Source organism: Cyclospora cayetanensis, unplaced genomic scaffold (assembly GCF_002999335.1).
Source record: "Cyclospora cayetanensis isolate NF1_C8 unplaced genomic scaffold, CcayRef3 CcayRef3_contig_65, whole genome shotgun sequence".
NCBI lineage: Eukaryota > Apicomplexa > Conoidasida > Eucoccidiorida > Eimeriidae > Cyclospora > Cyclospora cayetanensis.
Window position 1 is genome coordinate 113,283 of NW_020312646.1, and position 14,693 is coordinate 127,975.

General features: G+C 54.9%; 3 protein-coding genes across 3 annotated transcripts; 1 reads left to right on the forward strand and 2 right to left on the reverse strand.

Annotated features, from left to right (window-relative positions):
- The first annotated feature begins 1,253 nt into the window (after positions 1-1,253).
- LOC34622322 lies at positions 1,254-2,447 on the forward strand. The gene has a single exon (XM_026335308.1). The coding sequence runs from the start codon at positions 1,254-1,256 to the stop codon at positions 2,445-2,447; it is 1,194 nt and encodes a 397-aa protein (XP_026191093.1).
- Positions 2,448-2,949: 502 nt separating this feature from the next.
- Positions 2,950-6,072, reverse strand: LOC34622323 (putative 3-phosphoinositide-dependent protein kinase 2). Its single transcript, XM_026335309.1, has 9 exons — positions 5,983-6,072; positions 5,527-5,643; positions 5,089-5,240; positions 4,814-4,946; positions 4,492-4,608; positions 4,084-4,246; positions 3,913-3,959; positions 3,581-3,753; positions 2,950-3,511 (listed from the first exon to the last, which is right to left on the reverse strand). Exons 1-9 carry the CDS (start codon positions 6,070-6,072, stop codon positions 2,950-2,952), a joined length of 1,554 nt encoding a protein of 517 aa, XP_026191094.1.
- Positions 6,073-7,828: 1,756 nt separating this feature from the next.
- Positions 7,829-13,922, reverse strand: LOC34622324 (translation initiation factor IF-2). Its single transcript, XM_026335310.1, has 12 exons — positions 13,857-13,922; positions 13,444-13,501; positions 12,608-12,825; positions 11,556-12,203; positions 11,214-11,471; positions 10,744-10,917; positions 10,094-10,530; positions 9,749-9,974; positions 8,992-9,360; positions 8,648-8,836; positions 8,297-8,392; positions 7,829-7,984 (listed from the first exon to the last, which is right to left on the reverse strand). Exons 1-12 carry the CDS (start codon positions 13,920-13,922, stop codon positions 7,829-7,831), a joined length of 2,895 nt encoding a protein of 964 aa, XP_026191095.1.
- Between the last annotated feature and the right edge of the window lie 771 nt (positions 13,923-14,693).

Here is a 14,693-nt window from a genome sequence, read left to right on the forward strand (position 1 = left end):
ACACAGCGCACACAAAGAACACTGCAGCTTCCTACACCGAGCTAACACTTCTATGTAGCACTTGAGATATACGAGCAGTCAAAACAAATAAGTAATGGTTACCTACTGCTAGGGTAGTAGGGTATGTTTATGTGTAGCTTGGCGCGCTACAGACACTACGTAGGAAATTCGTACTTCATAGTCCACCACGTTGTGCTTTACACAAACACAAACGAGTTTCAAGGTATGAGTATAGCAGGAGCTTGGGAACATTTCATGTGTATCCCAACGCTCTACAAGCAGGGTGCCCATCAACCACTAAGAGTATCCATCGAAAAGCCACGATCGATCCTTCTATTCACTTCGAGATCAGATTGTACGCAATTACTTAATTGGTTGAGTTGATGAGTGTGGCAAGTTTTGCGTAACAATCGTGCACTAGTTACCTGTCGAAGTGGCCCACTCTTGAACTGAATGCCGATTATTACTGGTACTGGCACCAGCGCCCTAAGCATATGTAGGCCTTGCATGCCGTGCTGGTGGTGAGCTCAGTAGCTAAGCTTGTTTCATTAATGTTCAGGTCTCTTAGTAGAGGACTCACTAAACACGTCACATGCGCCATACGTTAAGCAGCATAGAGAATCAGACTCTCGTTAACTTCAGGGAGAGAGCTTTTAAAGTATTAGAATATAAGACGTAGATTACTCACAGTATACTTCTATTCACCGCTCCCTTCCCTTATAGACACTTTGCCACGATGTGACCCCACGCCGGTGCGGTAGGCAAGATTCACAACTCGGTGTTAGGCAGCTTCCTAGCATGCTTGCAGTACAATTTCAGGAATAGCAGCATTTTATTAATACATGACGATCAGTTTTTGTTGGAAGCGCCATCGTGCTGCTGTATTACTGTGTTGTGTTGCTGTGGGTCACTCTGCTGCAGACACGAGTCGGGGGCCTCTGTGCTGAACAAAAAGCACCAAGAAGGTGCCTGCTCGATGAAGTTCCGGATATATTCAAAGTAAAATAAGCTATCTTTTTAGATAAACATGCTATATTTCTCAAGTTCTTTGCATATTACCGACTTGAATGAGCGATCGTACGTGCATTTCCCTCAATGACCGTAGAGGCTGGCGGCCGCTATGCCCATGCGATGATCTCTCTCCAAACCCCCTGCTTTTAAAGCATAAAGTGGGATATTGTGTTTAAAACCGGAGACACAGATATGGGTGTGTCCATATTAGACTCGGGTAATCCGCAGCCCTAGTCTCGAGAATGCAAACAACGCGTAGCGAGCCACGATCTCCCTCCCTCTTTCACCCTGGGATGCCGCCTCGTTCGCTGTCCAGTAGCAGTGCGGATCTACTTCAGCAGGCTCCAGATCTGGACCTGTTTCTTCCTATTTCTGTTGAAGATCTACGACCCAAGTCTCCCGCGCTTACCGTCTCCCCAGTGAGTTCGTGCCTAACGTCCCAGGGTCCATTAGTGACGCCAGATGCATGCCCCCTCCTCACACTGGAAGCTGACCGCCGCGTGCGCTTTCGAGACTCCGATGAGGAGTGGCTTCTTACCGAGGAAGTGTCAGTGGCCAGCGCCTCAGTCCGCTGTTCAGAGGAGAACACCGCAGCCGATACTTCAGCGGCAAATGCCCACAACGCTTTGCCCGATGAAGGCGTGGCGAGAGAAACAGGGGCACCAAGCCTGGAAGCAACCGGCACAACGCTGCCTTGCATGATCTTGGAGGAGGAGCTCCAGGAGAAAACAAACGACATTGTCACCTCTCATGCGCGGTCAGACACAGAGTTACAGAATGGATCGTCATCCGTTTCTGCAGCTGAGTGTGCAGGGACCCCCCAGTGCAGCCAACAAGTAACGGCTGACGCTGTGACTCCGCGTCAGTTCTGGCTTCTCTCTCAAGGAAGCGGCAATGCGGCGGCCCATCAACAGATTTTATCCTCTTCGTCTTCCTTTTCTTCATCGTACTTCTCGTCCTCGTCGTCTTGTAATGCGTCTGGGGCATTGGAGCTCGGCGAACAGAGAGCTAGGAGGCACACAGCTCCTGGTGCGCTTCGAACTGCGCTGATTCGGTCTGCAGACGGTAGTCTGCAGCGTCGACGTCTGCATTCCCCACCCTGTCTGATGACGAGTCACCCGCCCAAATCCTGTGTCCGCATGCAGTCAGATGGAGGCAGTTTTCCAGGCTTGCAAGTGCTGAATAGTTTCATAAGCCTAGAGTCCATGCGTTCCTCCACACAAAGTGCAGACTCTCAGGAAGCATTGCCCTTTGGCACGCCGTTCGCAGCAGAAAAGCACTACGGGGTCCATGACCACCGTCTCAGGACGTATGCAGGCTATCGCGTTTCCAGCCTAGTTGACGCAGTCTCCTTTGGACGCAGACAGGGGGCCTACCAGCCTCAAGTATCGCAGCCAGCAGCGCTGGTTGATATCGCTGCGTTAGACATTGACTAACACAAGAAGTTCCTGCTTCTACCTTCCCTATGAATATCATGCATATCGCTTTCCTTTTGCACACTCTTCCTCCCCTTTATGCGCTCAGATGTGCATTACTGCAGAGCCCACTAGCACCGACATTTATTTAACAACTACCCCAAGTGCCTAGTAGTGACTCCAGTACGTCTCAGCGGAACAAGCCAAATAACCGAAAAAATACAGTTTGTTTGATACCGAAAATAAGGGCTTTGGCTTTTACGCATGCCGTATGTCGACACTTCTCACAGCCCATCCATCCAGCGGAGAACTGTTGCCTTTTTTCCAAAAAAAGAGAGTGCGCCTCTACGGCGGGCACTGAACTTCCGAATAGCAAAAACCTTGCAGCCACCAGCAAGGGGGCAGCATCTCACGCAGAAAAAGGTCAACTGCGTTTTTTCACAGATTGTTGCATCACTTGCAGAAAAGGCGCCAGTGCTAACCTACGCAGCACCTGCAGCCAGCAGCCCAATGCCAGGGCAGCCTATGAGCTCGCACCCCCGACATCGATGTCAGTGTCTCGCTTTGACGTTTGGGAGTCACCGTTGCCTTCGCACTCTCCTTCATCACTGGAGTCCGCACAAGCCTCGTGCCTAAGGTCCCATTCATCGGCCATGGTGCATTCCCTAGAGAACTGACTGCCTTGACTGCGCAGAAAATACTCGAGGCGCTCCACGAGGATCCGCACATGGGGAGGCATTTCTGCCTTGGGCTGTTCTCGCACTGCGCGCGGAACTACGTGATCCAGCAGCTCTTCGATAGACTCAACGCTGATATACGCATCCGACGACCCAAAGCCTCCCTTAGAAAGCGACCTGCAGCCTGCCGCATGTTCCCCCTGGCCGCTCCCGTCGCGTTGCTTGCTAGCAGAGGAGAAGGCATGCTCGCCCGCGGGAGCAGTGCCTGCTTCCAAATCAGAGCGAATTTCACAGGCCTCCCCACTTGGCGCTTCCACTTGTTCAGCTTTCAGCGAGTCGGACGAACGTTTTAGAGTTTGGCTTTGCTGCTGCATGTACTTGCCCTGGCGGGCCTTGTCCATGGCATCGCTCAGCAATACGTGGAACCGCTTCAGGATGTTGCGGATGCAAAGCTCCTGCAGGGAGGGGAAGAGGCACCTTGGAAGGCTGGACTGGTCAAAACATCCCGGCGGGAAAAAGGGATGACTTTTTATCTCTTCGAAGCCGTTTGCACCCAGCCGCTTGGCGGGTTCCGCCACTAGGAGCCGCTCCACGAGATCCCGGGCAAAAGGATCGAAGTCGGGGGGAAATTCCAGAGATCTGGCCTCGACCTGCATCCAGCAGTCAGGCACAGTGGGAAAAGGCACACGCAGGCGCGACAATTTCATGCAAAGCCGCGCTTGGTCTTGCATTGATGGCGGTCGACGGAGGAGAGCTACACACAGGGTACTGAAGACTGCAGTCGGGAGCGCTTCCGGGGCCAAATATACCCGCAGTAGAATAAAGTAGTCGGTGGACCCGCTGAACGGGGGATTTCCTGAGGGAGGCATCCAGCCGTACGAAGGAAAACGTCACACACAGTGCTCGTTACATGCACCCCTCGTGGCTGCCGCCCATGCTGTGTGTACACTTGAGAGCAACACGTGGAAAAGACGGCGCACCTGCTAGTATTTGGTAGATCGTACATCCAAGGCTCCACAGATCCCTCAGCTTTCCGCTGTCTTGGTTCTTGATCGCCTCAGGCGGCATGAACTGCGGCGTTCCCACGTAATGTTGAAATGTGGGGCGCCGGATCGCCCTGCGGCTGCTCATCCTGAGCAAGGTGTTACACCACAAAATGAAAGAAGAAGTGATGAGTGAAAAGGCGCCAACATAGCCGAAAGAAGCATGAATTCGCTTTTCAGCGGCAGAGCGCTGCGCTTCTAGGGTCCGACTACGCATGCACCCATTCCAAATAAGAACACCTGTCCACGCGTTGCTGGGACAATCGAAATTTATTCACATGGTGCGCCTGATTCAAGTATTCCTTGCCGTTACTGTCAGTACCTCAGGCCGGCAGTATCAGCCATGGGCGGCAGGTAGGTTCCTAGCCCAGGAGCTGCAACTTCGGGGTGATCCAAATCCATAGCGTTGCCCAAGTCAATTAATTTCAAAACTCCATCTCTGGTGAGAACCAGGTTTTCCGCCTGAATACACTCGAGAACTTCTACGTACAGCCAACTGAAGCCTCTCTGCGCAGGCCAGCTCTTGGAGGGCGGTTTATGTAGCGCCAGAAACATTCACTAAACCCCCGCCATGAATGAAATCCCGCATCCTTTCTAAAGGAGGTCGTCCAACGTACATGACAGACTCCCTGGCAGTGGTCCCATGTTTTCCTGCCGGCTAGCGCACCTTCAAGTCTCTGTGAACGATGTTCTTGGAGTGTAGGTACTCTACTGCTGAGACCAGCTGCGAGATAATGCGAAGGGCCCAAGCCTTGTCCATGATTCCGGCATATTTCACGTACTCCCACAGCTCTCCACCTCTGAGAAACAAGCTTCAACAACGACACAAGTGTACGTCACTGACACAGAGGAGTGACACCAGACCCCCGCGCATTGTCTGATCCCAAGAGGAGCCTGTGAGCTGCCGCAGTCGCCACTGGTGGTACGGGCAATAGAACGGACTCGGCTAGTTCATAAAGGAAACAAACGCGGTGCTCATCCTTAAAAGTATCTAGAAGCCGGATTATATTAGGGTGGCCAGGATCATTGAGTCTCAGCATTGCGTGGCGCTCCATCCGGACGTCGTCTACCTTGTTGAGGCGCATTACATCATTCTGAAACAAATGCATATAACCCAACAAGATCTGTGTGCAAACAAAAGTCCATACGATATTCTAAAGTACACGCAGTCACCACTCTAGGGGGTTTGGCAACGCAACACTAGCGCGTACTTTGTCACCTATTCAGTTTCCACCTTTTAACCAACACACCCAACGGGGCCTCCAAACACATGAAGCAAATTAAAAGCAGAACTAGTCAGACTAACAGGTAGAAGCGGACCGGTTAACACGGCTGACGTGGTGCACCACTTGCCCAACGGTGACGCGAGCAAAACCCCACCCGATTAAATACTTTGAGGGCGAATGTGTTCGCGGTGCCCTTCTCCGTAACTTCAAAGACTTCAGAAAAATTGCCATTCCCGAGGAACCGCTCAAGCTCGAAGTGGTCAAAAGTGTACTGCGGCAATCAGATGACACTGCACATACAACTCTCTGCTTGCGTGCAGCTTCCGTCGCAGCAATCTGGTAGTGCCGCATTCCGTACTGCGCAAGTGTATGATACAAATTCAGACGCTCAGATGCTTTCAGCCTTGGCACTTTAAAATTACAAATACTGATGAACTCTTGTTGGGCGTATACGGATTTGGATGCTGTGGGGGTGGAGGTGCTGCAGCTGGCAGCACAGGCGAGAAGCTCGCTTCTGTCAGGCAGCAGAAGCTCTCAAATTGAAGGCGAGTCCCATGGAAAGAGAATCGAAACCTTTGCATTCTGTTGCTGAGTGGCGCGCATATCGTACCTTCCCTTCAGCCGTCTTTGGTGTCTGTCGCTGTGGCGGCCTAATTTTGGAGCATTTAGGGCCAGCTGATGCCAAAAAACCCTTCTTCATTTTGTTAAACAAGCTGCGGACGATAGGGCAATGACGAAACTCATGGGGAATGGGATAAACGCAGCCTCGGCGAACAGGCCTCTGACTCAACAACTATTAGGAAGAAATAAAACGGCACAAAACTGACACTTGTCGTCTGTATTAGGACATTCCGAAGTTAATTCAAAGAATTGAGCAAAACAGTAAATGCGAAAACGCAGCGGAGAAGGGGACGCCGAACTTTAGCGCGCAGCCGACAATCGAAAGCATGCAGCTCAACACATCTCCAGCAACTGGGGACCCGAGGATTGGGGAGCGCTTATTGCATTTTTTACTTTTTATAGATAGTATTGCTGTACCCATTGTAAATGTGGCATTGTAGCTGTTTACGATACAAAGCCACTTGGAATAAGCCCAGAAGCACTCTTGAATTCAACAGAACTTGCAATGTGGACGAGCAGGCACTGCGTGAAAGGTGGACTTACAAGATATGGCTACGAGGTCTAGAAAATGGCATCCACCATTGTGGGATCTACATGCACACAAGGGTTCTTCCTGCAAGACCTCGCATTTTTACTCATAGCTGCGAAATGCTGAATCCTTATTAGAACCCCATGTTGACAGGATCCGCATGCATTACATGGAGTGGTCCCCTGTGTTTCCGCATGGATAGCTGCCCGCCAGCTTCGCATGCCCTGAAATCCTAGGAACCTGAAATTATAGCTAGGAGAACGGTGTGAATGCAGCTAGCTGCGCCTCCACAGCCTTCTTGACAGCAGCCCACCGACGCTCAACAAGCACGAATACATAATAGATGCCATAGCACGAATACAGACATGGCTCGGCAAAAATTCAATGAACAGTAAATCTGTCTAAAAGGCTAAGCATAATAAAGAAAAATATACTGGTAAGAGTCAAGTCCTTAAGACACCAGCCAAAACTCGCAACGGTCATGGTAAAAGCAGTTTAGCTCTGCCAGAGACACCCATTCCACATGCAGTCTGGTGAAATAGCTTAGTCACCCGCCACAACTGATTTTGGAATTCCCCAATTCAGTTGATATTGAACTGTGTTGACTTCTGCCCTCCTAAGCCTCACCTGTTGCCCATCGCCACTTGAGCCGTGTCGCTCGACCATTATGAACGAGAGGGTGTCTACAAAACCAACGGAGCAGTAGGTCTCCCGACTGGGCCTACACAGTTTCAGTGCAGTCGTGTGCATAGCCCCCATGGCCATCATACTAATTGCACGTTCTCATTTGCCTCAGAGCCAGCTATTTCTTCCTGAAGCCTCTAGCGGGTAATTACAGCGGGTTACATCTTCTCAAATGTGTCAATCGAGGTATACACCGGACTGTTCCCTATCAGATATATAGCTGCACGTTCACTATGGTCACTGAGTACACAAATAAAGGAAACTAAGGCAACTGACATCTGGAGACAGCTTTGTGCACGGTCTCTAGCCGGGAAGAAGTCCAGATCAGAAAGCTGGGCGTTGGAATCGCTCTGGTCCACTCTTATGATACAAATATGGGCCTCAATTGCTAACAGCTAGTCCGGCAACCCCTATACATGACTAACCATTAGTGCATAAACTCGGAATTCAAGGATAAGAAGGATATGCGTCGTCCGTCAGGAAGATGGGCAAAAGCTGCTCGGCATGTAGGAGCACCCAGTTTCTCGTTCATTTTTTTCATAGTTCATCCCAGGTTCAGCTGCAGTGGCTTTCTTGGAATAAAAGCCCGCTTCAGGGTGTAAAGGGCGAAGGAAGTATCCTTTTATGGCGGCACGCGCTGGCCTGGATCATCTTGGCGAATGAGAGTGTCGCCGACTTGCCAGTCTTTAAAGCCTTCACAGAGGACTCCACACTCCACAGGAGCAGTGACGCTCTCTTTGGCATCCTTGCCCACCCGCAGAGATACCACCCGCACAGCCTGCAGGCATTTACACAACGAACCACAGCACCATTCGTATGAGACAGGTGGTTTAGCACTAGTCTTGTAGTTGTCAGAGCTGTACAGGCACATTATAGCCAATAGGTCTTCTCTGCGGCATCCCCTGTGCAGTTCCTTGGGAAATGGAGGGGGAGGACTGTGCTATGAAACTCGAAACCTTTGGCACGCCAGGAGCTCACAGACGCACGGAACACATGTGCTAGAGCATACGCCCTTTTATTCACAGAGCTGTGCGATTTCTGCTGCTGCCGAAATTCCCCAGGGCGGCTCAGACAGTAGAAGCAAATATACCTCTGTGTGGCACTGTGTTCCGCCCCGTAGGATCCACACAAAGTCGCCACGCCGCAGTTTTCCTTTTAATAAGTCGCATCCAGCAACCACTGATCCCTGTGAGCGACATTCGCGTATTCAAACGCAAACATGTAGGGCCTAGTTGCCAGAGGGCGCGCAAGAGTCTGGGCAGAGGTCAACGGTGAACTAGCAGGAAAACATTGCCCCATACTGACTGTAACTGAGCACGTTTCCTTCAACGGAACCATGCACAACAAAAGCTCGTTGCACTCTCTACCGTCTGTATGCCTGGCTAATGTCTCATAGGCGCCTGAAAATGTGCGGAAAAAATTGCAACCAGCTCTTTCGTACGTTCGACAAGGCGAAGAGTTGCTTGACAGTGGCTTGCGAGGACCGATCTGCAGAAGCTCCTTGTGTTGCTGCCCCCTTGGACGGCAGAGGGAAGAGGCTGGGACCTAGCAGCCGCTGCTCAACAGCCTCCACCGCCTTGTAGATAATGTCGCAAGGCACCAACTGCACGTGGTGCATCTCTGCCGCTCGCTGCAGCTCGAACACAGTCAACGGGCAGAGGTCGACTCTCACAGGAAGCAAGCACCCGGCAAGCCAGCCATGCAGAGGCAGAGGGATGCCTATGACCGAGCGCACCTCCTAAGACTCTGATGCAGGGGTTTCGTACGAAGATGCTTGTGTCTCACCTTCGCTTCCCTGCTTATCTTTGTGCCGAACGCAATCAGCAGGCCGCCCCTCTTCTGTTCATCCATGCAGCTGTGGACATCTTGCACATGGCATTCACCAGCCACCGCTCGCAGCACGCGAACCCGTCTAAAGGCTGCCTCCGTCTTCACGCCCACGTCTCCGCCACTGCTGGTGTTTGCTTGGCCTTGAGTGTCATCTGCGGGCGACTCGCACTCCGAGCCACCAGCTCCCACGAAAGTTCCCTCGGGAGTGCAGAGCTGCCAAATCCCCGCGGCGTTGCGCCGAGCAGTGAGGCCTTCAAGGGCTGCGGCGACAGCGGCTGCAGACCCCTGAGCGGCTGCCCGAACCGTGACAGGCAACACTGCCTCCTGAAAGAAGGAAACAAACGAGCCAGATTCAGCCATGCTGAGCACGAGCAGTCCACCACTGCACAGGTTGCAGACAGGCATCTCTGTTCTTGCTTCTCGGGATCTCTGCAGCATCAGCGAAACGCGAGGAAACACCAACAGCTCCTTCAAGGCGTGTTACCTGTCTCTGCGGGGTTTGCAGTAGTTCAAGGTACCGGTTGTGCGCCTCGGCCTCTGCCGCGGCAGCAGCTGCAGTCCTCGTGTCAGCTAGCATCTTCTGCAGCAACAAACACGCAGCGAGGCGTAGCGGTTCTAAAGCATACAGCTTCGTCGACGCTGGAAGCGCCATTCCTACAAGTGGGCCCCGTAAGCTGTAAGGAAACATGCGCGCAAACGGAACGCTACGTACGTCTCGATGCTGCTTGGCGGCGTCTTCTGAAGGGAGCACAAAGGCCTCCTCGCCTGGGCAGGGCAAAGCATCTGCGGGGAATCCGAAGACTTCGAAAACGCGAGAGAGCGCACTCTCCGGAGGCTGCGTGGAAGAAGCTTCTGCAGAGATCCTCGCTGGCCCCTGCACCCGGCGGAGCCGCCGCACGCGACAAATTGAGGGGCCAGCTGCCAGCCAGTCCCCTACCCTGTGTGTCAGCAGTCAGCGCACGCACACAGCAGCCTGCGGGCATCTAGAAGAAGCAGCCAGTGCCCCCACCGGAGGAGAGGCTGCGCGGACGTCGATCTGCAGTGTGAGGCAGCGCACTTGAGGCTCCCTTCCTTGAGGATGACAGAGGCGCTGCCTCCCTGCGCCGCGCTGCAGTGAGCCTCCAGCACAAGCCCTTTCCCCCCGCCATGGGCGTTTGAGCGCAGCCCTAAGACCTCCGCCTGCAAGGCTACGCACTCCAGAAGGTGCTTCATGCCATAGGGGTCATCCCCAGGAGCACCTTCTGGAGGCACTTCCTCTCTGGCGTCAAGAAAGCCCTTCGCATTTACAGCCGCCACCTGCAGAAGGCCTCCAAGAGGTTCTGTCAGGAGGCCGTCTGCCGCGAGCTCCCCCAGGAGCCTGGCCCCTTCTGGGGTAGAGAGGAATTCTGGTCCAGCAAGCGGCGTTCCCCTAGAAGCGGCGCTTCGGGAGCTGTCTCCCGCGATGTCTGTCTTGGTCAGCACCACCACTGTAGGAAGTTTTAGCTCTTCGAGGGCCTGACACACAGGGCCGCAGCCACGCAGCAGAACCAAGCAGTGCTCGCCAAACGTAGAGAGGCGCTCCAGTGCTGCGCTCGAGCTTGTTGCGTCTGGCGCCGGGAGCAGCAGCTTATACAAGCGCAGAATACACCAAGGCTTCTCCCCCCTCCTGACGCCGTAAGAGCACTTCAAGCGAATGCGGGGAAGGTTGGGCAGGAGGCAGGCAATTACCTTCAAGCACTGCCGTGTCTCTTCCTGAACGCCCTCATTGGCAGCTATCACTAGCAGTACAACGTCTGCCGCCCGCGCGGCTCTAAGGCGCATCAAAGAGAAGGCGCCGTGGCCTGGGGTGTCTAGGAACGTCACCCGAGGGACGGATGCAACGACGCTCTCAGGAAACACGACCTGCATTGAAGGAGATACACCAGAGCAGCCGTCCAAAGGGCCCTACACTACCCCGTCTCCTTCCCTGTGTGTGATGTACAAATAAGGGCCGGCCTTCAACTGTGCGTCGAAGTCTCGCACGCTGCTGCTGCAGCTTTGTAGTCGCTGTGTCTCGCATTTTGCGGCTCCGTCACTCTCTCTTTGTATATTTCTGCGTATGTACATCTCTACTTTCTCTAAGCCTTCCCTCACTGTCTCAACCCCGTCTCAGTGCTCGCTAAGTGTGCTGCTAAGGGAAAGCGGTTCGCTGGCCTTACCTCAAAGAAGCCGATTTGTTGTGTGATGCCTCCGGCTTCTGCGCAGGGGCCAGCGCCTCTGCAGTGTCGGGGGCCCCTTGGAGTTGGGGGCCCCTTCTGGGGGCCCATGAGGCGAAGAGCTCTGAGCAGAGTCGTCTTGCCATGATCCACATGCCCCAAGACTGCGACAATCGCTGGTCGAGGCTGAAGCTGCACTAAGGGTGTAGTTTTCCTCGCTCTCCGAGAGGAAGAGGAGGAAACTCTTTCACGAGGGCGGCCCTTGTTCTTGTGGAAGTCAGAAGCCGCTGCTGCTCCATTCCCTGGCAGCGTGGCTGCTGCTGCTGGTTCTGCTGCAGGAGGCACCGCTACTCCGTTGGTCAGGGTATCTTGAGGGGCTATGGTGGAAGCTGTCTCTGGGGGGATCTGTGCAATCGGCTGTGCGTTCGCAGTAGGTTTGGACTCGCTTGCAACGAGCACGGCACCACCTTCCTCCAGCAAAGAGTCTTCTTCCTCGGGGACCTCGCCAACAAAGAAAGCCTCAGCGCCCTCATCGGCTTCGTCTTCTCTTTCTCGGGTTGAGTGTCTGCCGCCAAGGAGGCGTCTGCCTTCCCGACCACCTCCTCGAGTGCCTTGCCGCTTGTTCGGGTCGGTACCCCCTCGGAGAGCCTTAGGGGGCCCCCTTTTACGGCGGCCCCCCAAAAGGCCCTTGTGAGCGGCGCTCGACGCTTTTGCGAGGGCGTCTTCCTCTGCGTCCAGTACAAGGCTGCAATCGTAGCTACTCCACGCCTCCTCGGGAGAAGCATCCCCTGCAAGGAGCGCCTCTTGAAAGTCGGGAGCCTCGTACAAAGGGCCTTTAGAATCCCTCGTAAAGGACCCGTCTTGTCTGTTCTTCCTCGGGGGGGCCCCCTCGTCCGCCGACGGCAGCGCCAGGCTCAGCTGCCATCTGTGCGACGTTGCCGCAGAAGGGGCCCCCAGAAGGTCGACCTTGTAGGAGGCCCCGACGGAAAGGATCTGCAAAAGAGTAAACCAAAGCGCAACAGGAATGCAACAATAGGCGTAAGAGCCATACAACGGGAAAATTCTCGCTGCTTAAAGGATGACTGGTGACGCGTAGCAGCGGCAAGTGCCAGGTGTCTCTCTCTGTCTCTGTCTCTCTGTCTCTGTCTCTCTCTGTGTCTCTCTGTCTCTGTCTCTCTGTCTGTCTGTCTGTCTGTCTGTCTGTCTCTCTCTCTCTCTCTCGCTCTCTGTCTCTCGCTCTCGCTCTCGCTCGCTGGCTCTCTCTCTCTGCTTCCTTTCGTACCACGCAGAAGACACCCAGAAAAGACGTTCCGCAACGGCACACTGCATCTTCAGACGGCAAGGGCCCCACTGGCTAGGCGGCTTTCTGCAGCTGACAGCCGAAGGAGGCCACTCACTTGGGTAAGGTCGATGGTCTTGAGCTCTGTCGTGCCCAGCGCTTTCCTTCCCCTCCGCACTCCAGAAACATGCAGAAATCCGAGAACATCCCTCGATTGTCGAGCTGCTGAAGAAGCCTTGAAATGCCTCAGCGGAGGGGGCGGCAGCAGCCGCAAGAGAGCGTAGCGACACCACACGCGAACGCATTGAGCCTCGACTTGAAGCCCCTCGCGCAGCCAGGGATTTTCGCGAGTTTCCAGAGGGTAAGAGGGAGGGGGGGCCCCTCTGTAAGGAGGGGTGGGTGGCTCATGAACGGGCAGAGAACCCAGAGGTGGGCAGAGAAATCCGCCTGGCGAAGGGCCTCCTTCGAAAGCCTGCGGTGAGTTCGAGGGAGGCGACTTAAAGGGTGCCTCTGCTGCGTCTGCAGCTGTTGCTGCTGCTCTACCCGGAGCCTTTCCTCCTGACGCGGAGGGCAGGGGCCCTCCTGGCGGTGCATAGCGAAAGCGGCCTTCCGAAGAAGCCCATCGAGAAGGCTCCCTGCGCGTCTGCGATCCAGCGAGACCGTTGCGTGCGTCGGGGGGGGGGGAATTTCTCTCGACAGAGCCACGACTGGGTGGGAAGGGGGTGGGGGCCCCTGGGCTGCTGAGCTGCGGGTTGAATCCCCCGTCTTGCGGTCGCTCGGGGGGTCCAAAAGCCGCTCCGTGTGGGTGCCAGGGAGGGGGGAGGCGTCTCTGTGGGGGCCCTTGGGGGGGGGGGCCCCTTCCCCGCTCGCGCCGTCGGGGCAGTGGGGGTTCTCTGACGCGGTTCGGCGGATTTTTCGGCTGGTGAAACCCCTCGGAGTTCTCTCCCCGGTATCCTGGGGGAGGCCCAGCAGGGGGCCCCCAGCCCCTCGCGGCGCCTGCTGCAAGAGCGCGCTGCGGGGAGCGTCGGCATTCAGACACCCCGGGAGGGCACAAAATAGGAGAAGGGTGGAGGCGGCTGTGCGAAAAATGGCGACGTGACGAGGTCTCCAAGACAAATGGCAGGTAGTTTCCTTCACGGTGTAATACCCAGGAGAGCGCCCCCCCCCCTGGGGGGCCCTCTAGAGACGTCCTGGCGTGGAAAGTTTCTCCCGCGTCTGTGCAGAGTGCCAGGAGGAAAAGCACGACTCGAGAACGAATGCTGATCTTCGCTGCACCGCCACGTTCGTTCCTGAAAAAGAGGCCCATCGACACTCTTGGAAGGAGCTCGTGACATATGACCAAAGACCCTTCCCACGCTCCGCCTGGCCTGCCCAGAGCAGCAGTTTCCTAACATCTGGAAAAAGCCCTCAGGAGTAGAGTGTTTCCTCGACATCGTGGAGGGGGCCTCCTCGTCCCGCTTCGGCCCGCCGGAGAGGGGCCCCTATTGGCATCCTTGGGGACGAGGCGAAGACGCGCGAGACACGAGGAAATAATCCCACGGGGAAACTATCGTCTTAGGGCCCCTCCGCAGAGAGACGCTGGCGCCTTGGTAGGGAGGGGGGAGCGGCGGGGGGCCCCCCGCCGGCTTCGTGGTCTCGAAGATCGGGCCCAATCGCAGAGGGGGGAGGAGCCCTACTCGCAACAAACTACTGCCAGCTATTTATATGCCAATAAGAAGGTATATTCCTGTCATTTAGGCTCAAAAAGGCCGTGTTGCGAGCCAGAGATCCTCTCTCGGAGAGGCGTGCAGCGGAGCCGGGGGGGAGGAGTCAACGGGTGGCTGCTCTCGCTGCGCTGAAGAACGCACAGCGAGCGCAGAGGCAGGGGGCCCCGTGGCAGAAGGGCAGCCTAAAACGAGAGGCGCTCAGGCACTGACTGCCCACACGCAAGAAAAAGGCTTTCTATTGCAAATACGTGTTTCTTTTCGTTTTTCTGCAGCTTCAGAGCTTTTCGAAGAGCTGCTTTTGAAGCTCTCCTTCCTGTGATGGTGGCCTGTTTCCAGGAAGAGTTGAAAGCTCTCCGCGCTGCTGCTGCGACAGACAGCCCATCTCAGTCGCGCACAACTGACGAACACTTTTGCATTTCTTCCATTTGTTGGCCATTGATCCACTAGGGTAGCGCTATGCAGCCCTTACCCGTCTGGCGAAGCCGCTGAAAGCACCCA

What these genes read in the sequence shown, in the direction of transcription:
- LOC34622322 (XM_026335308.1), top strand. Translation starts at nt 1,254, where the DNA reads ATGCAAACAACGCGTAGCGAGCCACGATCTCCCTCCCTCTTTCACCCT.
- LOC34622323 (XM_026335309.1), bottom strand. Translation starts at nt 6,072, where the DNA reads ATGAAGAAGGGTTTTTTGGCATCAGCTGGCCCTAAATGCTCCAAAATT. An exon ending in CAAAGACGGCTGAAGGGAAG is followed by an intron (nt 5,644 to 5,982) that starts GTACGATATGCG and finishes TGATTGCCGCAG; the next exon opens with TACACTTTTGACCACTTCGA. An exon ending in TAGGAACCTACCTGCCGCCC is followed by an intron (nt 4,247 to 4,491) that starts ATGGCTGATACT and finishes TTGTGGTGTAAC; the next exon opens with ACCTTGCTCAGGATGAGCAG.
- LOC34622324 (XM_026335310.1), bottom strand. Translation starts at nt 13,922, where the DNA reads ATGTCGAGGAAACACTCTACTCCTGAGGGCTTTTTCCAGATGTTAGGA. An exon ending in AACAAATCGGCTTCTTTGAG is followed by an intron (nt 10,918 to 11,213) that starts GTAAGGCCAGCG and finishes CCTTCAATGCAG; the next exon opens with GTCGTGTTTCCTGAGAGCGT. An exon ending in CTCAAGGAAGGGAGCCTCAA is followed by an intron (nt 9,975 to 10,093) that starts GTGCGCTGCCTC and finishes GCTGACACACAG; the next exon opens with GGTAGGGGACTGGCTGGCAG.